Here is a 27,665-nt window from a genome sequence, read left to right as displayed (position 1 = left end):
CATTCCACTCCATGTGGAAATAGGAGCGTAGGGGATTGATGAGTGGAGGCCTAGCTCACCAGCTCACAAATCAGTTCCTCATAACTCGCTCGCTCACAGGCGAGTTGCAGGGCAATCCCACTTTGCAGAGCATCGTCGCTTGTGGTGAAGTGTTCAGTGAGCCATGGCAGCTCCTTGCAAGCAGTCTTTTCAGATCAAGAGCGTAAATAAAATGGAAGACAGTATTTTCTGAGTTACTGCAGCGTTCTACACAACCACTAGTCCTTGCTTTCTACTCTTTTCATTGCTAACGAAAACAGCTCACAACAAACAGGTGTCCAAATTCTAAGAGTTGAGTCACCCATCGTTCATTCTGTAAGAGGGTCTAGCTCTCTCAATCATTTCAGGAGCAGATCGCCCATCTCCTCACACTACACATCTGTAAGCGCCAGTGAATGAAGTGACTATTTAGAAAAGAAAATGACATACACTATATGTCACCTCTGCTGCTCACGACATTTCACTGGGAGTATCCACAAAACGATCTGTTGGGTGATGTCCCTATATGTGTCAGCTGTGTCTGCAGATTCATTGTCTGCAATTCCACTTATGTACGATGCCAATGATTCGGTGAATGCTGACTGATTTTATTGTTTTTAAGATCTGACATCTTCAGGTTGTTATACACACCAATCGGTATTATTTATTATAAATTTATACATAGAACAAGCAAGTACATATAAGAACAACATTCTGAATGTTACTGAGCTCTGAGTTCTAGCAAAGAGTTTACATCTTTGAGGTTATTGCAGAGTTTATGAGAATGAACCGATGCAGTTTATTGACAACAGCCATTGTTTCCTTTTGCTGAAACTATATATATGAGAAACTTAAGAAAAGAAAAGCACACAAACATCATTTGATGAGAATGCATTTCAGGATAGATCTCAAACTTAAACACTGAAAATGACATCAATTACACGTTTAGTATATACTGCTGATAGAGGTAATTTTAAAACATTCAAGTAATTGAAAGTAAATTTGATATTATCCTGTGACTTCAAATTGAATGTGATCAAAACTGCAAAAGAATTTAGATTATCAACATATAAAATGGTAATGAAAGATATTTAACTAAGATATATGCTAATGATAAATGAAGGTTGTTGACATTTGTGCAAGAATTACAAGATATAGAACCAAGATGGATGTTGGATAGTATAATTCATTGAAAATGAAATTATAAAAGCAAATAATCAATAAGAAAACATATATAAGAACAACATTCCAAATTTTTGAATAATGCACCCAGCCACAAAGGCATTTAAAATGCTCTATTTCAGTGCTGCAACTAGTTTTGGACTACAGTGCCTATCTTCAGATGGTTAGTTTTTCTTCAGACAGTATCACTGCATTTAGAGGCAGTTGATGCTGATACATGTGAAAATCCTGATTGAACAAGTAAGTATAAAGAATGCATACAGGAATTAGAGATAAAGCTGAATAGAATACCAGTCGCAACTGAAGATATAGTTTGTTTTCAGTGTACAATGAGTAATTAAGAAGTTTATATATGTAGTATGTGTATGGAACACTTTACTTCAGAAGGCAATCAAAATACCCAGAAGGAAGATTGTTAAAAAATTAATCAGCTAACATTATAGTACACAGTGACAAGGAATATGTACAATTCTCTATAATGACTGTTTGATTTGTAATCGATGCTGATTTTGAAAGTTTGCTTTTGAAGTTAGATTCATGTAAACCAAATCCAAATGAATCATGTAGAATGAAATATCAAAAATATAGATCATCAGACTTTGTTTAGGATGTGAAATACATTCCTTTTCATTACAATGTTTCAACTGTCTATAGTTGCAGTGCACATAAAGTGTTTCTGGCTTAGTGAAAAAAAGAGGTTAAAACAACTGGATATATTTTCACAGATTGGGTCAACGAAACAGTTAACAAGGGAACAACAATCAATTCATAGCAAAGCTAAACTATACCCATTGTGTGAAGCACCAGTTACATCAAAGAATAAAAAGGTACATTATCATGGTCGTCACCCTGGGATATAGGTAGATCCATTGTAATTTAAAGTTCAACAACTATCATTTGTGTCTATGTTATTGAATAATCCCAGTGGCTGTAATTCACACTCATTGTCAAAGAGTTCAGTTGTGATTGGAGAGATATTGATGTAATTTTGAACAATGAATACAAGTATAGAAACTTTCATAACAAAACAAGTAACTTAAAGATGAAATTTATTGACACATTTAGATTCATGGCATCATTAAAGGACAGGTTAGTAAAAGAATGAACTATTAATATTAAACAGTTATTTACTGAAAAAGTGGATCTGGTGATTAGGAAAGGTGTGTATCATTGTGAGTGTGTGGATGAGTGGAATAGGTTCAACGAAATGCGATTACCATCTAAGAAAGAACTTGTACCTTCTTGAATCAATGTAGTGTGAATGATGTTCACTACAGGCATGCAATTTTAGTTTGGAATAAGAACAACATTCCAAATTTTTGAATAATGCACCCAGCCACAAAGGCATTTAAAATGCTCTATTTCAGTGCTGCAACTAGTTTTGGACTACAGTGCCTATCTTCAGATGGTTAGTTTTTCTTCAGACAGTATCACTGCATTTAGAGGCAGTTGATGCTGATACATGTGAAAATCCTGATTGAACAAGTAAGTATAAAGAATGCATACAGGAATTAGAGATAAGTTTTATGTAACAGATATGGGTGGCTATCATTATGTATTAAAAAACTGAAAATTTTAGAGATGTGTGTATAAAATCATATGCTTTAGACCCTACATTATACTATACTCAATTTCTATCACAGGGTGCAATGTTGGAATTGAGTAAACAACCATTTGTGTTATTGTATGATTATTACATTTTAGTGATTGAAAAGAGAATAATAGATGTGATATCACAACATTGTAAGATATATATTAAAGTAAACAACAAATAATTGAAAGATTATGTTCACAACAAGGAATAAAGTAAATTTGCTGTGTCTTGATGCGAATAATTTATGTTGATGGGCAAAGTTGAAGGCTCTACCATACAATGATTTTGGATGGAAAGAAAATTAAATTTTGCTGTGACTAAAATACCTGAAGGTTGAGACATTGAATATGTTCTTGGAATATCCAAAAGAGCTACATGATGAACATAAGGATCTATTACTAGCACCTAAGAATAAGCACAAACTACTGACTAAACTAAATGAAAAACACTTATAGCAATCTAAAACCATACCTGTCTCAAGTAATGAAACTAACAAAGATATGTCATGGTCTAAGACAGAAGCAAATTGAATGACTGAACAAGTACATTAATTGAAATACAGAAATGTGAAAGAAAGCTATAAATTAATTTGAAAAGGATTTTATAAGCTAACGAATAACAGAGTATGAGGTATGACCATGGAAAATATATGGAATTAGGTGAACATAAAATTAGTTACTGATGATGAAAAGTGTGGTGTCACCGCCAGACACCACACTTGCTAGGTGGTAGCTTTAAATCGGCCGCGGTCCATTAGTACATGTCGGACCCGCGTGTCGCCACTGTCAGTGATCGCAGACCGAGCGCCACCACACGGCAGGTCTCGAGAGACTTACTAGCACTCGCCCCAGTTGTACGGACGACTTAGCTAGCGATGCACACTGACGAAGCCTTGCTCATTTGCAGAGCAGATAGAATAGCCTTCAGCTAAGTCAATGGCTACGACCAAGCAAGGCGCCATTAGCATTACATTGCATGTATCTAAAGAGTCTCACTTGTATCGTCAAGAGCGATGTACAACAAGGATGGATTAAAGTTAAGTATTCCAGAAGCTAGGTACTTTTCTTTATAGCATTCATTACGTATCCTGTTTCAGACCTCACGCCATCCTGCGTGAGCTTATAGCGTGCATTTCGGTCTCCTCAAACCACACTGTGTCGGCACTTCGGTCGGCACATCAAAAAGGGCATTAAATTAATAGCTAACTCAAGTTACAAATGCAGAGCAATATTTCATTCTATCAGTGATAAAATGAATAAGACTGGATTTAAATTCTATAAACCAAACTACAGTGCCATTAGTATGTTGGACATGTCAAAAGAATTAATGTACATCATACATTGCAATGTAATGAAACCTGAGTGTGGCACAAAGTTTGATGTTTTCAAGATACTGACAGTTGAAGGTATAAAAGAGCAGTGCATTGGTGGACAGAAGCCATTCATGTGGAAAGGTGTCTGGTTTAATTATGGTCGCACGGCGGGAATTACCAGGGTCTCAATGGAGAATGGTAGGCGGAGCTAGATGCATGGGACATTCCATTTCGGAAATCGTTAGAGAATTCAAAATTCATAATTGTGCAGCAACTGAAGAAACTGCAAAAAGGTGGGAATTTAAAGAGATGGGACCTGGATAAACTGAAAGAACCAGAGGTTGTACAGAGTTTCAGGGAGAGCCTAAGGGAACAATTGACAGGAATGGGGGAAAGAAATACAGTAGAAGAAGAATGGGTAGCTTTGAGGGATGAAGTAGTGAAGGCAGCAGAGGATCAAGTAGGTAAAAAGGCGAGGACTAGTAGAAATCCTTGGGTAACAGAAGAAATATTGAATTTAATTGATGAAAGGAGAAAATATAAAAATGCAATAAATGAAGCAGGCAAAAAGGAATACAAACGTCTCAAAAATGAGATCGACAGGAAGTGCAAAATGGCTAAGCAGGGATGGCTAGCGGACATATGTAAGAATGTAGAGACTTATCTCACTAGGGGTAAGATAGATAATGCCTACAGGAAAATTAAAGAGACCTTTGGAGATAAGAGAACGACTTGTATGAATATCAAGAGCTCAGATGGAAACCCAGTTCTAAGCAAAGAAGGGAAAGCAGAAAGGTGGAAGGAGTATATAGAGGGTCTATACAAGGGCGATGTACTTGAGGACAATATTATGGAAATGGAAGAGGATGTAGATGAAGATGAAATGGGAGATACGGTACTGCGTGAAGAGTTTGACAGAGCTGTGAAAGACATGAGTCGAAACAAAACAGTTGTCTTGTGACAGCCAGAGCGAGAGGACCAGCAGCAGCGAGTACTGTTTGTATAAAGCGTTTATTTTGCATTTTGTTTACGACCTTCCACTAAGGAAGGGATTCTATTTGTGTTTATCTGCTCTGCATAGTAACTAACAGTTCTTGATAAAACTTTACGTAGTTTTCGTGTTAGATTTCTTAGTGTTTTCTTGATCGTTTAGAACAGAAAGCGCCCTAAAACCGTCTTTTGTTTGTTTCGCGGCCGTTAACCACTAGTCGCTTGAATCAGCAGTTGTCTTGTGACAGCCAGAGCGAGAGCACCAGCAGCAGCGAGTACTGTTTGTATAAAGCGTTTTTGTACTTGTTTGCTGCGCTTAGCTTTTAAATAGTTTTTCTGGGAAAACCTAGCGTAGTTTTCGCGTCTCGTATTTCAGTGAGTGTTTCTTGATCATCAGAGTAGCTCATCAGAAGATTATCTTGGGAATTTGTCACCGTATAGAGTAGGGTAAACATAGTCATGTGTAGGGACTGTGGTTGTTGTGAGCGGACGCAAGGAGAATTGGCCACTCTTCGGGGGCAGGTGGAGGCTTTGTCTGTTAGGCTCATCGAGCTCGAGGCGCAGGCGTCGGCTCGTAGTGGCGTTGGGGCAACTGTGGTGAGACCTATGCCTACTTCGGTGGCCTTGGAATCACATGGAACCCCTGATGTCGCTGCGTCTTCCGGCAGTGAGCATCTTACCGGTCAGCCATCACTCCAGGGTGAATGGCGGACAGTGGTGGGCTCGCGCGTGCCTGACCGAAAGGCGAAGGTGGGATCTGGCCGCGTGGCAGCTGCCTTACCCCTTTCCAACAGGTACGGGGTGCTTCCTAGTGGTGATGACATCGTTTCCGAGCCACCACAGGATGCCTCGCCTGTTGGGCCAGTGGCCGATTCTCCGGCAAGGTCCCGACAGTCACAGAGGGCGGGCCTATTAGTTATAGGGAGCTCCAACGTTAGGCGGGTTATGGAGCCCCTCAGGAAAATAGCGGGTAGGTCGGGGAAGAATGCCAGTGTGCACTCGGTGTGCTTGCCGGGGGGGTCTCGTCCGTAATGTGGAGGAGGCCCTTCCGGCAGCTATTGAACGCACTGGGTGTGACCGGCTGCAGATAGTAGCACATGTCGGAACGAATGACGCCTGCCGCTTGGGTTCTGAGGCCATCCTTGGTTCCTTCCGGCGGCTGGCTGATTTGGTGAAGACAACCAGCATCGCACGCGGAGTGCAAGCTGAGCTTAATATCTGCAGCATAGTGCCCAGAGTCGATCGCGGTCCTCTGGTTTGGAGCCGTGTGGAGGGTCTAAACCAGAGGCTCAGACGACTCTGCGACTATAATGGTTGCAAATTCATCGACCTCCGTTATTGGGTGGAGAACTGTAGGGCCCCCCTAGACAGGTCAGGCGTGCACTACACACCGGAAGCAGCTACTAGGGTAGCAGAGTACGTGTGGCGTGCACACGGGGGTTTTTTAGGTTAGAGGGACCCCCCCTTGGGCGAAACGATAAAATACCTGACGGCTTACCAGAGAGGACATTATCATCGTTGATAAAGAACGTCCGTCCTCAGAGACCAAAAACAGGAAAAGTTAACGTAATATTGGTAAACTGCAGGAGTATCCAGGGCAAGGTTCCTGAATTAGTATCTCTTATTGAAGGAAATAGTGCGCATATAGTTTAGGAACGGAAAGTTGGTTAAAACCGGAAGTGAACAGTAACGAAATCCTAGACACAGAATGGAATATATACCGCAAGGATAGGATAAACGCCAATGGTGGAGGAGTATTTATAGCAGTAAAGAATTCAATAATATCCAGTGAAGTTATTAGCGAATGCGAATGTGAAATAATCTGGGTTAAGCTAAGTATCAAAGGTGGGTCAGATATGATAGTCGGATGCTTCTATAGACCACCTGCATCAGCAACCGTAGTAGTTGAGCGCCTCAGAGAGAACCTGCAGAACGTCGTGAAGAAGTTTCGTGATCATACTATTGTAATAGGGGGAGACTTCAATCTACCAGGTATAGAATGGGATAGTCACACAATCAGAACTGGAGCCAGGGACAGAGACTCTTGTGACATTATCCTGACTGCCTTGTCCGAGAATTACTTCGAGCAGATAGTTAGAGAACCAACTCGTGAAGCTAACGTTTTAGACCTCATAGCAACAAATAGACCGGAACTTTTCGACTCCGTGAATGTAGAAGAGGGTATCAGTGATCATAAGTCAGTGGTTGCATCAATGACTACAAGTGTAATAAGAAATGCCAAGAAAGGAAGGAAAATATATTTGCTTAACAAGAGTGATAGGGCACAAATCGCAGAATATCTGAGTGACCACCATCAAACGTTCATTTCTGAGGAAGAGGATGTGGAACAAAAATGGAAAAAATTCAGAAACATCGTCCAGTACGCCTTAGATAAGTTCGTACCGACTAAGGTCCAAAGCGAGGGGAAAGATCCACCGTAGTATAACAATCATGTACGAAAGGTACTACGGAAACAAAGAAAGCTTCATCATAGGTTTAAGAGTAGTCAAATCATAGCTGATAAGGAAAAGCTGAACGAAGCGAAAAAGAGCGTAAAGAGAGCAATGAGAGAAGCATTCAACGAATTCGAACATAAAACATTGGCAAACAATCTAAACAAGAACCCTAAAAAGTTTTGGTCATATGTAAAATCGGTAAGCGGATCTAAATCCCCTATTCAGTCACTCGTTGACCACGATGGCACCGAAACAGAGGACGACCGAAGAAAGGCAGAAATACTGAATTCAGTGTTCCGAAACTGTTTCACTGCGGAAAATCGTAACACGGTCCCTGACTTCAGCCGTCGCACGGACGCCAAAATGGAAAATATTGAAATAAACGATATCGGAATTGAAAAACAACTGCTATCACTTAGTAGCGGAAAAGCATCCGGACCAGACGAGATACCCTTAAGATTCTACAGTGATTATGCTAAAGAACTTGCCCCCTTTCTATCAGCAATTTATCGTAGATCGCTGGAAGAACGTAAAGTACCTAGCGACTGGAAGAAAACGCAGGTCGTTCCCATTTTCAAGAAGGGTCATAAATCAGATGCGAATAATTATAGGCCTATTTCGCTTACGTCAATCTGTTGTAGAATAATGGAACATGTTTTGTGTTCTCGTATTATGACGTTCTTAGATAATACAAATCTCCTTCATCATAACCAACATGGATTCCGCAAACAGAGATCATGTGAAACTCAGCTCGCCCTATTTGCCCAAGAAATTCACAGTGCCGTAGACACTGGCGAGCAGATTGATGCCGTATTCCTGGACTTCAGGAAGGCATTTGATACGGTTCCGCACTTACGTTTAGTGAAAAAAATACGAGCTTACGGAATATCGGACCAGGTTTGTGATTGGATTCAGGATTTCCTAGAAGAAAGAACACAACATGTCATTCTTAACGGTTCAAAATCTGCAGATGTAGAGGTAATTTCGGGAGTACCGCAAGGAAGCGTGATAGGACCTTTATTGTTTACAATATACATAAATGACTTAGTTGACAACATCGGTAGCTCCGTGAGGCTATTTGCAGATGACACGGTTGTCTACAAGAAAGTAGCAACATCAGAAGACTCGTACGTACTCCAGGAAGACCTGCAGAGGATTAATGCATGGTGCGACAGCTGGCAGCTTTCCCTAAACGTAGATAAATGTAATATAATGCGCATACATAGGGGCAGAAATCCATTCCAGTACGATTATGCCATAGGTGGTAAATCATTGGAAGCGGTAACGACCGTAAAATACTTAGGAGTTACTATCCGGAGCGATCTGAAGTGGAATGATCACATAAAACAAATAGTGGGAAAAGCAGGCGCCAGGTTGAGATTCATAGGAAGAATTCTAAGAAAATGTGACTCATCGACGAAAGAAGTAGCTTACAAAACGCTTGTTCGTCCGATTCTTGAGTATTGCTCATCAGTATGGGACCCTTACCAGGTTGGATTAATAGAAGAGATAGACATGATCCAGCGAAAAGCAGCGCGATTCGTCATGGGGACATTTAGTCAGCGCGAGAGCGTTACGGAGATGCTGAACAAGCTCCAGTGGCGGATACTTCAAGAAAGGCGTTACGCAATACGGAGAGGTTTATTATCGAAATTACGAGAGAGCACATTCCGGGAAGAGATGGGCAACATATTACTACCGCCCACATATATCTCGCGTAATGATCACAACGAAAAGATCCGAGAAATTAGAGCAAATACGGAGACTTACAAGCAGTCGTTCTTCCCACGCACAATTCGTGAATGGAACAGGGAAGGGGGGATCAGATAGTGGTACAATAAGTACCCTCCGCCACACACCGTAAGGTGGCTCGCGGAGTATAGATGTAGATGTAGATGTAGAAGGCCCCGGGACTAGACAACATTCCATTGGAACTACTGACGGCCTTGGGAGAGCCAGTCCTGACAAAACTCTACCATCTGGTGAGCAAGATGTATGACACAGGCTAAATACCCTCAGACTTAACGACCTAGAACAGCGACGCTTGTGTAGAGTTGCCATTGCTAAGAGACAAACAAAACTGCGGGAAATAACCGCAGAAATCAATGTGGGACGTATCCGTTAGGACTGTGGGCGAATTCTGGTTTTAATGGCCTATGGCAGCAGACGGCCGACACGAGCGCCTTTGCTGACAGCACGAATCGCCTGCAGCGCCTCTCCTGGGTCCGTGGTCATAACAGTTGGACCCTTAACGACTGGAAAACCGTGGCCTGGTCAGAAGAGCCGCGATTTCTGAAGATAAGAGCTGATGGCAGGATTAGAGTGTGTTGCAAGTCCCACTAAGCCATGGACCCAGGTTTCCAACAAGGCATAGCGCAAGCTGGTTGTGGCTCCATAGCGCTCACTTTACTGCTCACTTTAAGGAGCGTACAATGATCACTTAGCTGGTGTGCTAATGCCGCTGCTGGGTGGCTGGTGTTCTCGTGTACTATTCAACAGCCTCATAAAATTTTGAACATCGATTCCTCGAAAACAATTGCGAAGTGTATCGCACTAGGGCAGTGTTTGTTGAATTTACTTACATACTAGAACCGTGTGAAAGATGAGTAAAATACGTTACTCGTGGTAAGCTGCGTCTCAGAGGATGGCCAGACACGATAAATCCTGAGCTAGTGCGCTTAGCTGCAGCACGACAGCGCCAAACAGCACCAAACAGCACCAAACAAAGCCCAAATATACGTAGCTGCTGCTTTTGTTTTCACTTGGCCAAGATCTCACTCTGACAACCATTCTTACAGTGGCGGCATGGGCAAAAGTTCACCACTATGCTACAATGCGGTGGCCTGTAGCCTTTTGACTTACAGCGGTAGTAGTCGCAACTACAGTGAATATAATATAAATATAAATGTAAAAAATATAAATAAATAAGAACCATTTCAAGAGCAGTGTAGCCGACCAATATTCATAATAATCATGTCATTAGAGATTACACTGAATATATTAATTTTCTGTATATAAAGTGAACAGTTTAAATATATTTAAATGTATAATTAATCGATTAACGTTGCGAGAAATAAAATAAAACAGAAAAAAGTATTGTGGCCAGTAGCATATCGCGCCGTTATGTGAACTGCTACTAATCTATCCCTCATACTCTGCCCGTAAGGCTTTAGAGAACGTTTCACCTTTTCTTACAGCTCTCTCAGGCGAAATAGTCTAGAAACTTGAAAGCTGTATGAAGTTGCTTACACTCACATAGTTTTTTTTGTGTTCATAGTGTCTGTCGACGGAATCGATGGCCTTCTGCGAATCAACAAACATGTTTTGACTTTAGTAATTTGTGGCAAATGATAGACCTCAGATTAAATATTTGTTCAGAACATGATCTGCCCTTCCTAAAAACCACTTTGACATTCACCAGTGTTGTTTCTACTCTGTTTTTCATAATCTTGGAAAAGGTGTTACGTACAACTGAGTGCAAAGAAATTCCTCTGCAGTTGTTAATATCTGGTTTATTGCCTTTCTTATGTGTGTATCAAAGTCACCCTCCACTCTCATGGGAGTTTTTCTGTTTTCTAGGTTTCGTCAAAGGTTAATTTTAGCTCTTTTTTTATTCTTGGTAGATACCATGTCAGAAGTTCTGCTGTAATAGTGTCTTCTCCACTAGCTTTATAAGGTTTCTTTCATAGTCGGTAGTACATCTTCATCTACATTTTCATGAGGGTGCTTGAGTATTCGAAGTTATGGATTGGCTCTGGGCAATTGAGAACCTTTGCAAAATATAAGTATTTCGAAATTTTCAGTATTACGTAAACAAAATCGGTGAGCTTTGACCCACTCCTCTCTGTTGTCAGATTTACGTTTGAAGTAGATCTATATAACTTTCTCCTACAAAGATCTATTAGAAAAGGACCTCTTTAGACGACATCTAGAGAAAACACTTTCTTATTAAATTTTCTTGTATACTCGCTTTTTTACCACTACCTAGACTACAGTCATTTAACTTCATAGGGTAGTAATAGTAGCTAAATTGAATATATTAGTTTTACGTATATAAACAGAACAGTCTTAATATATATAAATTTTATAATCAATAGTTTAACATTCAAAGAAAAACGAACTGCCGGTCAGCGCACCGTAACGACAGTGCTTGCATAATACGGAACACGTAATTTCATAGAAAAATATTGACTTGCTGCTGTGAGCGACGTAGCACGTCACATCAGAGCATGCTCAGTAGAAAACAGACAGCTGTGTCCCTTCTCTGAGTTCACCGTAGTGCGACTGACCTATCATTTCAGCGCTCCACACTGGTTTCCAGTTATTGCGGAGAGAGCGCAACAACTTGTTTTCGTTCGTTTTATTTGAATACCAGCACGCATTTGAAATATGTAATTTTAGTACGATTTCCGGCTCGCATTCGAAGAGAAACTGCATAATGTGTGACATTTACAGTGTGCTGTAGCATATTATCACATGATAACCAGTCGCCATTGCATTCCTACTTAGCAAGATCGTTAACGATGATTTGCAGTGAACTGAACTGTGAGTATTTAGAAAAAAATATGTACATCGGCTAAGATGAAATGAACGAAACTACAATGACATGTCCAAAACACTATCAGAAATGTGACTCATGAAAATTTGTGCCAGACTGGTACTCCAGTCCAGACCTTCCGCTTGTCGCTCTTTAGGCCAGCTAAACCTCATTTCATATACTGTGTCTTACATTTATTTGTGTTATATGGAATTGTTGGAGTTCAGCGACTGTACTACAAATTTATGGAATAATTTTTACTGTTTCAGCCACTTTTAACTAATATTTATTAGCACGATGCGTTTCTGCAGTATGCTCCTATCGTTGTTGTTGTATTCTTCACTCCAAAGACTGAAGCAGATCTGCTTGCTTCTCTGTCATGTGCAAGCCTCTTCACCTCTGAATAACTAACTACTGCAACCTACATCCTCCTGATCTGCTTGCTGTATTGATTTCGTGGTCTCCCTCTAGGATTTTTACTCTTCACACTTCCCTCCAAAACCAAACTGGTGATTCCTTGATGTCACAGAATGTGTCCTATCGACCGTTACCCCCCCCCCCTGCAGTTATGTTGTTCCACATATTTCTTTTCTCCACAGCTCTATTCATGATCTATCCACCTAATCTTCATCCTGCCATTTGGTACATTATAGTAACGTGTACATTAATTTGAAGTGTGATGAGTATTTTTTGCTGGGTATGGATATAGCTGTAACACACCTGATGATGACAGCATACGGCTGAAACGCGTGCTAATAATAAATGTTAGTAAAAAGGGACTGAAGCAGTAAAAATCATCTCATAAATATACTGCATGTACGCATGAAATGGGAAAACCAAAAGGTCCCTGACCGACTCTATTCCCCCAGTTCTGCTATTCTCACACATGTTCGAGTAGTGTCTTCAGCTCGCGGTTTAGTGGTTAGTGGTTAGCGTCACTGTCTCTAGATGGCGAGGTCCTGGATTCGATTTCCAGGAGGAGAAATCGCCTAAGTGCCATCAAAGAGAACAACCACAAACGGGGTCTCCCTACCAATAACGCCGTACGATCATTTCATTTCCGTTAGCAGTTCTCGGAAACCATAGATGGAGACAGCGGTGGCAATTGTAAGCTCCCCTTCTATTTAGAAACGCGATAGTTCATTTACTTTGAGGCAATCGGAACTTTCGAAGGGAGACAGATCACGGTGGCAAATGATGGCACCGTGCAACATACCTGTAATTAACTTGTAATTAACATAGTATTTATATCTAGTGATGAGAAAGGACCTCTGCAATAAGAGGCGACCTCACTGATTTAGTTTACTAATTTTGAAATGATACAACACGCCCAAACATGTCATCATTCATACTAAAAATCCAGAGAAGCTACATTTTGTTGATGTTAGTTCAGTAAGAATCAGATTATGAATGTAGCCATGCCTTCTATAAATTATTCCGCTTGACTATGTCCATGTTGACAATGGGCAGTCGTAGTTATTTCTACGTTACATTGAGTTCTGTAAATTTTATTCTGTTCAGTGTGAAAGATTCCCTAGTTCACATCTTTCAACTAATCTTCATGTAACAAATAATACATACAGTATATCCCTCGATCTGCCTCAGCTTCCAAAACTAGATGGTATGGCTCACTAGCTAGCGCGAGCTAAGCCACAGAAGACGAGTGTCAAAGACCCTTTGCTCTTACAAAATACAAATTTCTGTCAAGAGTGTGTTCTGGAACCACAATTGTTAAGGTGACTGCTCATGAAAGAAAGAAAGTTCGGTTTCGACTCCCGTTCTGGGACAAACATTTATTAGTAAACGACACTGATTATACCACAATGTATCAGTAAACTGCACAACTACTCCAGTGTCTAGGTCGGCAGAACAGGGCCCTGCTGAACACAGACGATACGTCTTAAGTAGAACATAAGTAGTGCTAGGACACTGCCACTAGGGCTTTCCATCGCGAATGTGGAAACGTGCTACTAATGTGTGACGCATTACGACTGTAATTTGCTCTTGATGAAAGTGGGTCTCGTAGTTCTGGGAAATGGCTTCGCCAGAAACCACATAAAAAACCCATCAAGAAGGTGGTTGGCGCTGTTAATACACGGTAACGACGTCCTCAGTCTGGAGGGAGGAAGTTAGATTAACAGAGAAAAGAGACCACCCCCCCCCTTGCTATTACAAGTTGTCGTCACAGTTCTTACCAGCTTCGTTCTTCATAGAGATGTAGCGGTGCCCGGCTGATTTATCATGGCTGTGTTACGCGCTAGATTGTGTTTTAGTCAGTTGCTTTTGAGTCTGGATTTACGCTTGGCTGCCATAAAGCGATATGGCACTGCATGCAATACCTTCAGTGAATTATGTAGTCCTGGCGAATCATAAAGCCACAACTGTAAAAATACGTGTTCCAGTATAGAAACTAACTTAACGATCATGTAATACCACAACTGTTCAGTTAAGAAGCAAACCATTACTAAGTAAAGTTTTTCGAAATTAGTGTCCGGATGATGTTACTATATTCGTTGAAGTCAAAACATAGGTGAGAGTATACTGACCGAGTACTACAAATCTCGCCTGTTTCCACCGATGTATTGTTTTGGCCCCGAAACTGCATTGAGAATCCAAGCGAAATCCTTTGGCCGGCTAGAATATCTAAGGTGGTACTACTTGATTCTGCAACTAATGAAGAACTGACATAATTGGATGGGGAAGAGATTAACATCCATTCTTCAACACAACACTTTGGTAACACAGCCAGCGGTATGAATCGTTCACTCTGCATTCTAATGTTCATTGTTTTGAAACTAGCAGACAAGTTCCACGATATCACATAATGGTTTATACTTCGTCTTCTTCACTTCATGGATTTTGCATTCTTGCCCGTGCTGGCTTCACAGTTGCCTCCAGCGTCTTTCGGGTCATCAACGATCTCTTTTTCCCATCGACATGTAAGTCCGGTATTTTCCGTTCTTTGAAAGTCGTCGGTCCAGTTCGGTCTGTTGTTTAATATTTTATTACGCGCTGATTCTATATTTATTTCCTAGTATCTCCATTTCGTATACTATCCATCCTCGTACATCCTTTGACAGTCCTTAAATTTCTCGTTTCTGCCGATTGTATTTCAGTCAGTTGGTTTTGATAAATGAAAAGCACCAGTTTGCTTTTGTTCTACAATATTACTTTTATTGCTAACCGGTTTTCGGCTTACAAGGCCATCTTCAGACATTTACTGATTGGTTTTGAGTCGGTACCTACCCTTCCCCGCCATAAAGCAAGGTGGGTAAAGCCATTATTTTATAAAATTTCTTTCCTAACTTCAATTTCAAAAGTTCCTTGGTTCTCTCAAATAAAGCTTTAAATTTTCTAATCTTTTGCTTAATGTCTGTGTCATCATAAAAACTTGTATCACAACCGAGGTATTTAAAATTCGATACTTGTTATAAAATATTGTTTTCTAGCAACGTTTTTGATCTGACTGGATCCTTTCCTCGAAGCTGAAATTTTAAAAATAGATTATTGAAATGATATATGAATTTCTCTAAGTGTGGCTCATTTACTTGAAATGTGTTTTGATCGTCTGCAAGTAAAAAAGTATTTGCATAGATACTGTGTGATAATTTATTTCATGGATTTGCTAGCAGTTTCCATTTCTTTAAAATGTCATCAGTATATACGAGGTGAACCAGAACTCTACAGTCAAATTTTCAAATCATAGTTGGAATAAAACAAGAAAATTTCCAGTAAACATGGGCTCTAAAATGCGTACTTTAATTGCTGTGAGCGCTAGTTCAGTAGAATATATACGTTTCACTGTAACGAAGATGAACTATTGTTCTTAGTTCTTAAGTATGGATTTCAGTTCCCGTGTTTGCTGTACATTTTTTCTTGTTTGGTCCACACTACCATATCTGAAAGTTTGCCGGTGGAGTTCTGGTTCATTCTGTAATTAAAAAGAGGGATGATAAGCTACGCTCTTGTATCAGTCTTGTCTTTGCTAAAATTAGTTCGCTCCTTTTAATACTGGCGTAGTGTCCAACTACAAATTAACAAAATTAAAATTGTCATAGTATATTGTCGGTCAAATTAGTTCGTATCTTAAGCTCTGTATTTTCAGTGTATTCATTGGTAGCACTATTTCTCATATCTACCCTATAAGCGCCGGAAAACCACAAGGTTCCCTTTCATAGCAGACTTACATGCAGTTAACACAGCTTCTTTCTCTGATTATACAGTGGTACAATACAGCGAATCTTCACGACAAACTCCAACGGTCTCTATTTCTGCTTCAGAAATGGTTTACAGAAATGGAAATGGTTTACAGAAATGGCGAGTCGAAATAAATGTGGACAGAAGTCGAGCTACCTTTTATGCAAGAAAAAGACTCTTTGCAAAATTCACTATTGTTATACAATAACAGTATTCCTTAGACCGAACACGGCAAACGTCTCAATTCACTTGGACAAACGTTTTACCTTCAAGAAACACCTAACATACGCAGCGAACAAAGCAAGTAATGCGTTAGTTGCCTTAAATCCATTAATAAACAAACAGTCATCTCTAAATAGGAGAACAGTCTCGTACTTCGTTGTTGTTGTTATTTTGATCTTCAGTACGAAGACTGGTTTGATGTAGCTTTCCATGCTACTGTATAGTGTGTAAACCTCTTCATCTCCTAACAACTAGTGCAACTTACATCTTTCTGAATTTAGTTATTGTATTTATCTCTTGGTTTCCTACTACTATTTTTGCCTCCACACGTTTCTCCAATACGCTGTCGGTGATTCCTTGATGTCTCAGAATGTGTCCTGTCACCCTACCCCTTATTCTAGTCAGGTTCTGCCACAAATTTTTCTCACCAACTCTATTCAGTACCTCCTCATTATTTACGTAATCTACACGTCTAACTCTATTCAGTACCTCCTCATTACTTACGTAATCTACACGTCTACCTTCGTCAATATTCCATAACAACACTTTTCGAAAGCTTCTATTCTCTTCTTGTCTAAACTGTTTGTCGTCCATATTTCACTTCTATACGTGGCCACATTCCATACAAAAACTTTCAGAAAGGACTTCATAACACTTAAATCTATATTCGATGTTAACAGATTTCTCCTCTGCAGAAACGCTTTTCTTGCCGTTGCCAGTCTACATTTTATATTCTCTCTACTTCGGTGATCATCCGTTGATTTAGTGTCCAAACAGCAAAATTCATCTAATACTTTAAGTGTCTCGTTTCCTAAGTGTCTCGTTTTAATTTGATTACATTCCATTATCCTTGTTTTGCTTTTCTTGATGTTCATCTCATATCCACCTTTCAAGCCACTGTCCATTCGGTTCAACTGCTCTTCCAAGTCCTTTGCTGTCTCTAACAGAATTATAATATCATCGGCAAGCCTCAAAGTTTTTATTTCTTCTCCCCGAACTTTAATTCCTACTTCAAAGTTTTCTTTGGTTTCCTTTACTGCTTGGTCTGCGTACAGACCGAATAATATCGGGGATAGGCTACAACCCTGTCTCACTCCCCTCTCAAACACTGTTTCCTTTTCACGCCCACTGGCTCTTATGCCTGCCGTCTGGTTTCTGTACAAATTGTAAACAACCTTTCGCTATCTGTGTTTTACCCCTGCTACTTTCTGAATTTCAAAGAGAGTATTCCAGTAAACTTTGTCAAAATGTTTACAAATGCTACAAACTTATGTTCGCATTTCCTTAACCTATGTTCTAAGATAAGTCGTAGTGTCAGTATTGCCTCGCGTGTACCCACATTTCTCCGGAATCCAAACTGATCTTCCCCGAGGTCGACTTCCGCCAGTTTTTCCATTCTTCTGTAAATAATTCGTTTTAGTATTTTATAATCACGACTTATTAAACTGGTAGTTCGCTAACATTGACACCTTCAAAGTTGGTACTGTTACCGCTTCAGTAACACACAATGAGGGTGACACACAACACCAGATATATTGTAATCACTTATTTATGTATGTTACGGATCAAACGTCATTGCCAATAATATTTTTTATAACAATGATGCATGTAGTCCAATATTTACGTGTAAGGATCCTTATACAACTGAATTACGGACTAGTCACTGCAACACAAAAAGTCGAATCTGTGGATGTATGTATCATGTACCTGCACCTTGTAAAGTTGCGTTTTTTATTACCTCTGAGGTAAATGTTTTGCCCCACAATTGTAATGTTGTGCTATTTATAAAAAATGTTTGTGTAGTTGGATGTACGGGCCCTCGGGTCGGAACCCTACGAAATAAAATAAATAAACGAAATTCCTGGCGTTCTAATCAGGCGATGTATGGCGGAGAACTGTGGAGTTGGGTCCTGTCTGGGTACCTCAGTCGGTGGGAAACATTACCCACATAAGTGACGTAAGGCAAGGTTACATGTTCGAGTCCTGGTCCGGGATACAGCTTTCATGTCACAAAGGAATTACAGGCATTGGCTGAGAGCGGGCATTGACTGAAATCAATGGGGAAAGTTGAAACTTTGCGCCGGACCGGAACTCAAATCCGCGTTCCTGCTTACTAGCTTTCATGTGTCAGGAAGTTTCCCTGCCACAGTGGTCTCTACTGTTTAATGTGACTAGTAATTGATTTTGTAAAGCTGAACAGCTCATAAATTTAATTGAAAAGGAGAAAAGTAGAAGAATTCTTGGCTCTTATGTGATGGACATTTGTTATTGATCCAACTGGTAAATCAATTCCTCGGTGCTAAGCTACTGAAATTTTGGTTACAGTCTTCGCCTAATTCAAAGTTATAAAGAGGGATTATCCTTCTACGTTAATCAATGACATTACTTAATATGTCTATTCCTAAAAATTGTAATTAACTGTTTGTAAAGTATAAACTTTCACGGGCGAAAATGTCACAATTAATGAAATAATCCGGGGTATTATGCCGTGGTTGGATCGCTTTCACATTAAAACCCAATGTTTCGTCCCAACCTGCGGAGGACATTTTCAAGGAGGATCGTAGCTTCTTTGAGTGTCTGATTCGCATCCTGGCTCGTTACTGTCTTAGTCCATAGCTATTCCTTAGTCAGTAGCGAGCCAGAGCGTGAAACGGACACTCAAAGAAGGTACGATGCCCCTTGAAAATGTTCTCCGCAGGTCGGGACGTAACGTTGGGTTTTAATGTGAAATCCATCTGAACACGGTACAATAGCCCGGAATGTAGAATTAACTGTGTGTTAATTATTTGTTTCAAACTTAAGAAACATCTTCAAAAGCGTCTCTGTGTAGTGGTGTATAACAGATTGTCAGTTACATAATCAAGGCTAATTACTGATACGACTGTAGATGTGACGATTTGCTAGTATACTGAATGGCTTTAATTGCATGAGTTCCATCCATCAGCTTCCGGACATTTCATAAAAGAGTTTATTATTTTTTTTAGTTTGGATGAGCTAGCCTGTTAGATGCTTAACGTCATTCTAAAAGTGAAAAATGCTACCCACTGCACAAAGCAATTACTAAATAAAAAAGGTAAAACTGCACTGCACTCAATCTAAAAATAATTAATTTATTTATTGGTTATTTAGCCTGACCAGATTAGCACCGTAAGCCCCCTGTTACATCTAACAGAAACAACACAAACTAAAGACATTACAAAATCAACCCAGTAATAATAATAACAACAATAATGATAATAATAACAATAACAAATGTAACTGACACTAATAATAGTAATAGTAGGAGGCATTCACAATGATGTAGATTACCTTAGCACATTTGAAGCCATGTTTAGTATTATCAGCAGCGGAATGGATAAATGAAGAATAGAAGACTGAAATGACAGTGACAGTTGGTGACAGGAAAGAACGTCTGCCGACGGGTAACAAGGAAAAGTTGTGAGGGAGGGGCCTGTAGAGAGATGGCTGTTGGGGTGGAATGTAGGCCATCAGGTCTCTCCTGAAGTTTGGAAGGGATTTAACTTTCCTGATATTTTGAGGAATATTGTTCCAGAGTCGGGTTCCTGACACAAAAATGATATTAGAAACATGGTAGTCTAAGTAACAGTACAGAGAGAAGTTAACTTTGTTGAAACCCAGCGAGGTGGTGCAGTGGTTAGCTCACTGGACTCGCATTCGGGAGGTCGACGGATGAAACTCGCGTACGTCCATCCTGACTGAGGTTTCCGTGATTTCCCTAAATCGCTTCAGGCAGACACCGGGACTGTTCTTCTGAAAGGACACTTCCGACTTCATTTCCCATCCTTCCCTAATGCTGTGGGACCGATGATTTCGCTGTCTGGTCCCCTCCCCCAAAATCCATCACCACCCAACACCACCACTTTATTGAGAACGAGTATTTCTGCTGTGCTATTCATATAAGAGAGTAAGACTTGAAGACAAATAAGATGGAGTGCAAAGACTGAGAAGACGATAGGGTAAACATATAGCCTCTACGCCTATCGATACGTAGCCATAAAAATAGTTCGTATTCTGATGTGATACGGCCGAAATAGCGTACGTCATAGATGTATCATACGCAAGCATTCATGGCCAGTTTTTAGCCTGCGTGAGCTTTCGTACGAAAGGCCTTAGAGAAAGCCATCACCATAGTCAAGTATGGGAAGTATTAGTGCCTCTACGACCTTCTTTTAAAACTCGAAGGAAATATTTTTTTATATTTCTGTAGTGAGTGAAGTGATTCCATTTCTGTATCTTTCTTCCATCAGTATAAAATCAGTTTGGTTTCTATGTTTATCACCTGGTGGTCTCCAAATGTAGAGCCTCCTACAGTGATATTTGAACCATATATTGTGGCTAATAGCTGTCTTTTCCTGCAGAAGTCAATAAGCTGTTCTCCTCTGTCATCCCTCCTTCCAAGACCATGACTGCCAACTATGGTTCCCTGTTTACCTTCTCCCACAATGGCATTTCAATGGTCTTACTATTTTGCAGCATCGTTGATTACCATCCATGATTTTATCTGTGGTGTAATATATATCCACAGGACACGTGGCCTGTAATTGAAGAAGTGTCACGATGATCTCTCCATTGGCAAAAGATTCCGGAATAGTCCCCCATTCGGATCTCCGGGAGGGGACTGCCAAGGGGGAGGTAACCATGAGAAAAAGATTGAATAATCAACGAAAGGATAACGTTCTACGAGTCGGGGCGTGGAATGTTAGAAGCTTGAACGTGGTAGGGAAAGTAGAATATCTGAAAAGGGAAATGCAAAGACTCAATCTTGATATAGTAGGGGTCAGTGAAGTGAAGTGGAAGGAAGACAAGGATTTCTGGTCAGATGAGTATCGGGTAATATCAACAGCAGCAGAAAATGGTATAACAGGTGTAGGGTTCGTTATGAATAGGAAGGCAGGGCAGAGGGTGTGTTACTGTGAACAGTTCAGTGACCGGGTTGTTCTAATCAGAATCGACAGCAGACCAACACCGACAACGATAGTTCAAGTATACATGCCGACGTCGCAAGCTGAAGATGAACAGATAGAGAAAGTGTATGAGGATATTGAAAGGGTAATGCAGTATGTAAAGGGGGACGAAAATCTAATAGTCATGGGCGATTGGAACGCAGTTGTAGGGGAAGGAGTAGAAGAAAAGGTTACAGGAGAATATGGGCTTGGGACAAGGAATGAAAGAGGAGAAAGACTAATTGAGTTCTGTAACAAGTTTCAGCTAGTAATAGCGAATACCCTGTTCAAGAATCACAAGAGGAGGCGGTATACTTGGAAAAGGCCGGGAGATACGGGAAGATTTCAATTAGATTACATCATGGTCAGACAGAGATTCCGAAATCAGATACTGGATTGTAAGGCGTACCCAGGAGCAGATATAGACTCAGATCACAATATAGTAGTGATGAAGAGTAGGCTGACGTTCAAGACATTAGTCAGGAAGAATCAATACGCAAAGAAGTGGGATACGGAAGTACTAAGGAATGACGAGATACGTTTGAAGTTCTCTAACGCTATAGATACAGCAATAAGGAATAGCGCAGTAGGCAGTACAGTTGAAGAGGAATGGACATCTCTAAAAAGGGCCATAACAGAAGTTTGGAAGGAAAACATAGGTAGAAAGAAGGTAGCTGCGAAGAAACCATGGGTAACAGAAGAAATACTTCAGTTGATTGATGAAAGGAGGAAGTACAAACATGTTCCGGGAAAATCAGGAATACAGAAATACAAGACGCTGAGGAATGAAATAAATAGGAAGTGCAGGGAAGCTAAGACGAAATGGCTGCACGAAAAATGTGAAGACATCGAAAAAGATATGATTGTCGGAAGGACAGACTCAGCATACAGGAAAGTCAAAACAACCTTTGGTAACATTAAAAGCAACGGTGGTAACATTAAGGGTGCAACGGGAATTCCACTGTTAAATGCAGAGGAGAGAGCAGATAGGTGGAAAGAATACATTGAAAGCCTCTATGAGGGTGAAGAATTGTCTGATGTGATAGAAGAAGAAACAAGAGTCGAATTAGAAGAGATAGGGGATCCAGTATTAGAATCGGAATTTAAAAGAGCTTTGGAGGACTTACGGTCAAATAAGGCAGAAGGGAAAGGTAACATTCCATCAGAATTTCTAAAATCATTGGGGGAAGTGGCAACAAAACGACTATTCACGTTGGCGTGTAGAATATATGAGTCTGGCGACATACCATCTGACTTTCGGAAAAGCATCATCCACACAATTCCGAAGACTGCAAGAGCTGACAAGTGCGAGATATATCGCACAATCAGCTTAACAGCTCATGCATCGAAGCTGCTTACAAGAATAATATACAGAAGAATGGAAAAGAAAATTGAGAATGCGCTAGGTGACGATCAGTTTGGCTTTAGGAAAAGTAAAGGGACGAGATAGGCAATTCTGACGTTACGGCTAATCGGCTAATAATGGAAGCAAGGCTAAAGAAAAATCAAGACACTTTCGTAGGATTTTTCGACCTGGAAAAAGCGTTCGACAATATAAAATGGTGCAAGCTGTTCGAGATTCTGAAAAAGTAGGGGTAAGCTATAGGGAGAGACGGGTCATATACAATGTGTACAACAACCAAGAGGGAATAATAAGAGTGGACGATCAAGAACGAAGTGCTCGTATTAAGAAGGGTGTAAGACAAGGCTGTAGCCTTTCGCCCCTACTCTTCAATCTGTACATCGAGGAAGCAATGATGGAAATAAAAGAAAGGTTCAGGAGTGGAATTAAAATACAAGGTGAAAGGATATCAATGATACGATTCGCTGATGACATTGCTATCCTGAGTGAAAGTGAAGAAGAATTAAATGATCTGCTGAACGGAATGAACAGTCTAATGAGTACACAGTATGGATTGAGAGTAAATCGGAGAAAGACGAAGGTAATGAGAAGTAGTAGAAATGAGAACAGCGAGAAACTTAACATCAGAATTGATGGTCACGAAGTCAATGAAGTTAAGGAATTCTGCTACCTAGGCAGTAAAATAACCAATGACGGACAGAGCAAGGAGGACATCAAAAGCAGACTCGCTATGGCAAAAAAAAGGCATTTCTGGCCAATAGAAGTCTACTAATATCAAATACCGGCCTTAATTTGAGGAAGAAATTTCTGAGGATGTACGTCTGGAGTACATCATTGTATGGTAGTGAAACATTGACTGTGGGAAAACCGGAACAGAAGAGAATCGAAGCATTTGAGATTTGATGCTATAGACGAATGTTGAAAATTAGGTGGACTGATAAGGTAAGGAATGAGGAGGTTCTACGCAGAATCGGAGAGGAAAGGAATATGTGGAAAACACTGATAAGGAGAAGGGACAGGATGATAGGACATCTGCTAAGACATGAGGGAATGACTTCCATGGTACTAGAGGGAGCTGTAGAGGGCAAAAACTGTAGAGGAAGACAGAGATTGGAATACGTCAAGCAAATAATTGAGGACGTAGGTTGCAAGTCCTACTCTGAGATGAAGAGGTTAGCACAGGAAAGGAATTCGTGGTGGGTCGCATCAAACCAGTCAGTAGACTGATGACCAAAAAAAAAAAAGAGTTGTTCATCATGTTCAGACGTTGGAATATATATCTGGATAGTCTGTGTATTTTTTTGTACTCCTTTCTACCTTACACCCATAATCCTGCCACTTACATCGTCTGTTTTTTCCACACGCTTATCCAATGTTTCTTTGTCGTAATCACCTCAATTCCATTCCTTTCTGTAGTTTGTCCTCCTGAGTGGTATATTACATATTCGTCTGACTGTAATTCTCCAAGTCCATCCCATCTTACCTCAGCAACTCGTACTAGATTCGTTTTATTCTTATGCATCTTTTTTTTAAGGTATTCTAGTTTTCCTGGTTGTAGCAATGTTCTGACCTTCCAGGTATCAATCCGTGTTTTGCTATTGCGCCTCCTCTCAAGTTGTCCATTTTCTATGCCCCTCTCCCGTCCTCTTCCGTGATTCAATTGAGTCGTCTAGAGGCCGCTTAACACCGCACAAGGCTTGCAGTGATTTACACATACCGATTCACTCTAATAAGAACGCACCTTCGTCTTGTTTTGAACTCATTTTTTGCCCAACCATAAGAACGAACAGCGAAAACTAAGATATCCGGCAACTGTAGCACTTGAGACGCAAGGACATTGTCACTGCTGGCCACAAGCGGCTTAAGTAAGTGCACTCTACTTCAAAAGTGATGTGCTCAGTATTACTGTGCAACCTCTCACACTACACGTTCAATATTCTTGCGCACGGGGAAATTTTGCGCAGTAATTTTGACAGCCTAGTGCCCGATGTAGGCACGACAACGGCACCTACAGACTCCGTACCGTCTGGTTCACTTCACCACCGCTCACGCATCGTTTGTCCAGGCACTGCCACCCATGGAGAGTGCATATGGTGGCTACTCGGACTTTCTTCACATGCAACAGATTGTCCATAAACAATTCATAGAACGATTTCCCCCCCCCCCCCCCCCCTCCCCCAACCTTCCTTCACCTCTCCTCCTGCGCTTGTAGCCTTTATCTCATAACTCAACAAGCAATTTCAATACATCATTCTAGTTCCACGTTTTGAATTGATATCTCAGGGGGCGAACAAAACGGCGTAGGTAACCGGACCGTTACAAACTAATTTCATTGGCTTTTATTAAAATGGCGTTATGAAGTAAGTATGTTGTTGCAGTGTTCAGCACAGCAATTTCCTTTGTATTATAATTTTTCACTTGTGCTTCTACGAGGATGAGTCAAATGAAAACCTTAAATAGTTTTTAAAATATTATTTATTGTGCAGGAGTGGTACAAAGTTGTATCACTTTTCAACATAATCTCCCCCACGCTCAATGCAGGTCCTCCAGCGCTTACAAAGTTCATAAATTCCTTTAGAAAAAAATTATTTTCGTAGTCCGCGCAACCACTCATGCACTCATGCACCGCGTGACGTACCTCTTCGTCAGAACGGAACTTCTTTCCTGGCATTGCGTCTTTGAGTGGTCCAAACGCATCGAAATCACTTTAGGTAAGGTCTGGTGAGTATGGTGGATGAGGAAGACACTCAAAATGCAGGTCTGTGATTGTTGCAACTGTTGTACCGGCAGTGTGGGCCTTGCATTGTCATGTTGGAAAAGGACACCTGCTGACAGCAATCCACGGCGCTTTGTTTTGATTGCAGGCCGCAGATGATTTTTTAGGAGATCTGTGTATCATGCATTGGTGACAGTGGTCCCTCTAGCCATGCAATGCTCCAAAATGACGCCTTTTTCGTCCCAAAAGAGAGTCAGCATAGCCTTCCCTGCTGATGATTCTGTTCGAAACTTCTTTGGTTTTGGTGACGAGGAATGGCGCCATTCCTTGCTCGGTCTCTTCGTTTCCGGTTGGTGGTAGTGAACCCAGGTTTCGTCCCCAGTAACGATTCTGGCAAGGAAGCCATCACTTTCTCATTCAAAGCGCCGAAGAAGTTCTTCACAAGCATCAACACGTCGTTCTCTCATTTCAGGAGTCAGGTGTCGTGGCACCCATCTGGCAGACTGTGGTGTCACCGCCAGACACCACACTTGCTAGGTGGTAACCTTTAAATCGGCCGCGGTCCGGTAGTATACGTCGGACCCGCGTGTCGCCACTGTCAGTGATTGCAGACCGAGCGCCGCCACACGGCAGGTCTAGAGAGACGTCCTAGCACTCGCCCCAGTTGTACAGCCGACTTTGCTAGCGATGGTTCACTGACAAATTACGCTCTCATTTGCCGAGACGGTAGTTAGCATAGCCTTCAGCTACGTCATTTGCTACGACCTAGCAAGGCGCCATTATCATTTGCTAGTTATCTTGTGATGCATGTACTGTCAGACCGATGTTCACCAATTATGGATTAAAGTTAAGTATTCCAACAGCTACGTACTTTATTTGCTAGACTCAAATCCTTTAACTGTTCCAGACCTCACGCCAGCCTGCGTGAGCTTAAACGCGTGCCTTTCGGCTACCCGTCACTGTGGATTGGCTGTCTTGCCAGTCCACAACACAGACACTTTGTGAAACTGGAGCACGTCATGCACAATGTGGTGTGCTGACCGATGACTAATCTGTAAACATGCTGCAATATCATTCAGTGTCACTCGGCGGTTTTCCTTCACTATGGCTTCAACTGCTGTAATGTTATGTGGAGTCACAACTCGTTGTGCCTGACCTGGACGAGAAGCATCTTCCACGGAAGTCACACCATTTGCGAACTTCCTACTCCATTCGTAGACTTGCTGCTGTGACAAACATGCATCACCGTATTCAGCCTTCATTCGTCGATGAATTCCAATAGATTTCACACCTTCATTATGCAAAAACCGAATAACAGAACGCTGTTCTTCGCTGGTGCAAATCGCAAATGGGGCGGCCATCTTCATACTGATACTGCGACGGTAGTTGTGCATCTGCACTATGCTGCCACCTACAGGGCATTCTGCACGCTGTTTGTAGCACGCTTACCAACTTGCAGGATAACGGGGCGAAATTTCGATTTGTTACTACAAATTTAAGGTTTTCATTTGTCTCACCCTCGTTCTTATTCTTATCTCAACGAAGAGCTATTGTGCTAATGTACATAGTATATTTATTCTGATGGGACTTTTTTTTTCAAATTAAGCCTGTGACCAACTGGGTACAGTATGGCAGTCTGTCTGTTACTCACCTCGGCCAAATTACATTCATATAGCCAACGTTGGGATAAAGAATTTTTCAGTGGCGAAGTTACATTATTGTAACTTGAATTACCATACAGAATGATGCAGACAGACTGGTTACGCTAACGACTTCGGAAGGCCGATGTGTGCAGTCAATTAGAGCGAACTGTTATTTACGTACGAGCCTAGTGCAGTGTTCATATTCTACAACACCAGCATAATCGATCGCTGCGTTAGGCATAGTGTTTGGTCGAGTAAAAACTCACAATTAACATCCCCATTTCGCATGTGAAATGGTTTACGAATCTAATGTACTCTTTTCTCTTTGCAGGCCTCAGATACCAAAGTGGTAACTGGAAACAAAGAAGACTACGTAGCCGGTAAGTACGGGTAATGTGCCACAGTTTAAAGTCTAGCGCGGACTGTCATGTGCAATTAATACGCAGTATCTACTCTGTAGACGCTTCTGCA

The 27,665-nt window shown here is 41.0% G+C and overlaps 1 protein-coding gene across 5 annotated transcripts in view; it reads left to right on the top strand.

Annotated features, from left to right (window-relative positions):
* LOC124788181 overlaps positions 1-27,665 on the top strand; it is an 816,659-nt gene that overhangs the window by 276,783 nt on the left and 512,211 nt on the right. For all 5 annotated transcript variants that reach the window (XM_047255338.1, XM_047255341.1, XM_047255337.1 and 2 more), the window contains exon 2: positions 27,526-27,574. In XM_047255338.1, coding sequence (XP_047111294.1) covers positions 27,526-27,574 — 49 coding nt within the window. The remainder of the gene's footprint in view (positions 1-27,525; positions 27,575-27,665) is intronic.

The sequence above is a fragment of the Schistocerca piceifrons genome, chromosome 3 (assembly GCF_021461385.2).
Source record: "Schistocerca piceifrons isolate TAMUIC-IGC-003096 chromosome 3, iqSchPice1.1, whole genome shotgun sequence".
NCBI lineage: Eukaryota > Metazoa > Arthropoda > Insecta > Orthoptera > Acrididae > Schistocerca > Schistocerca piceifrons.
The sequence above is the reverse complement of the archived record's forward strand: the minus strand, read 5'-3'. Positions and strand labels throughout refer to the sequence as shown.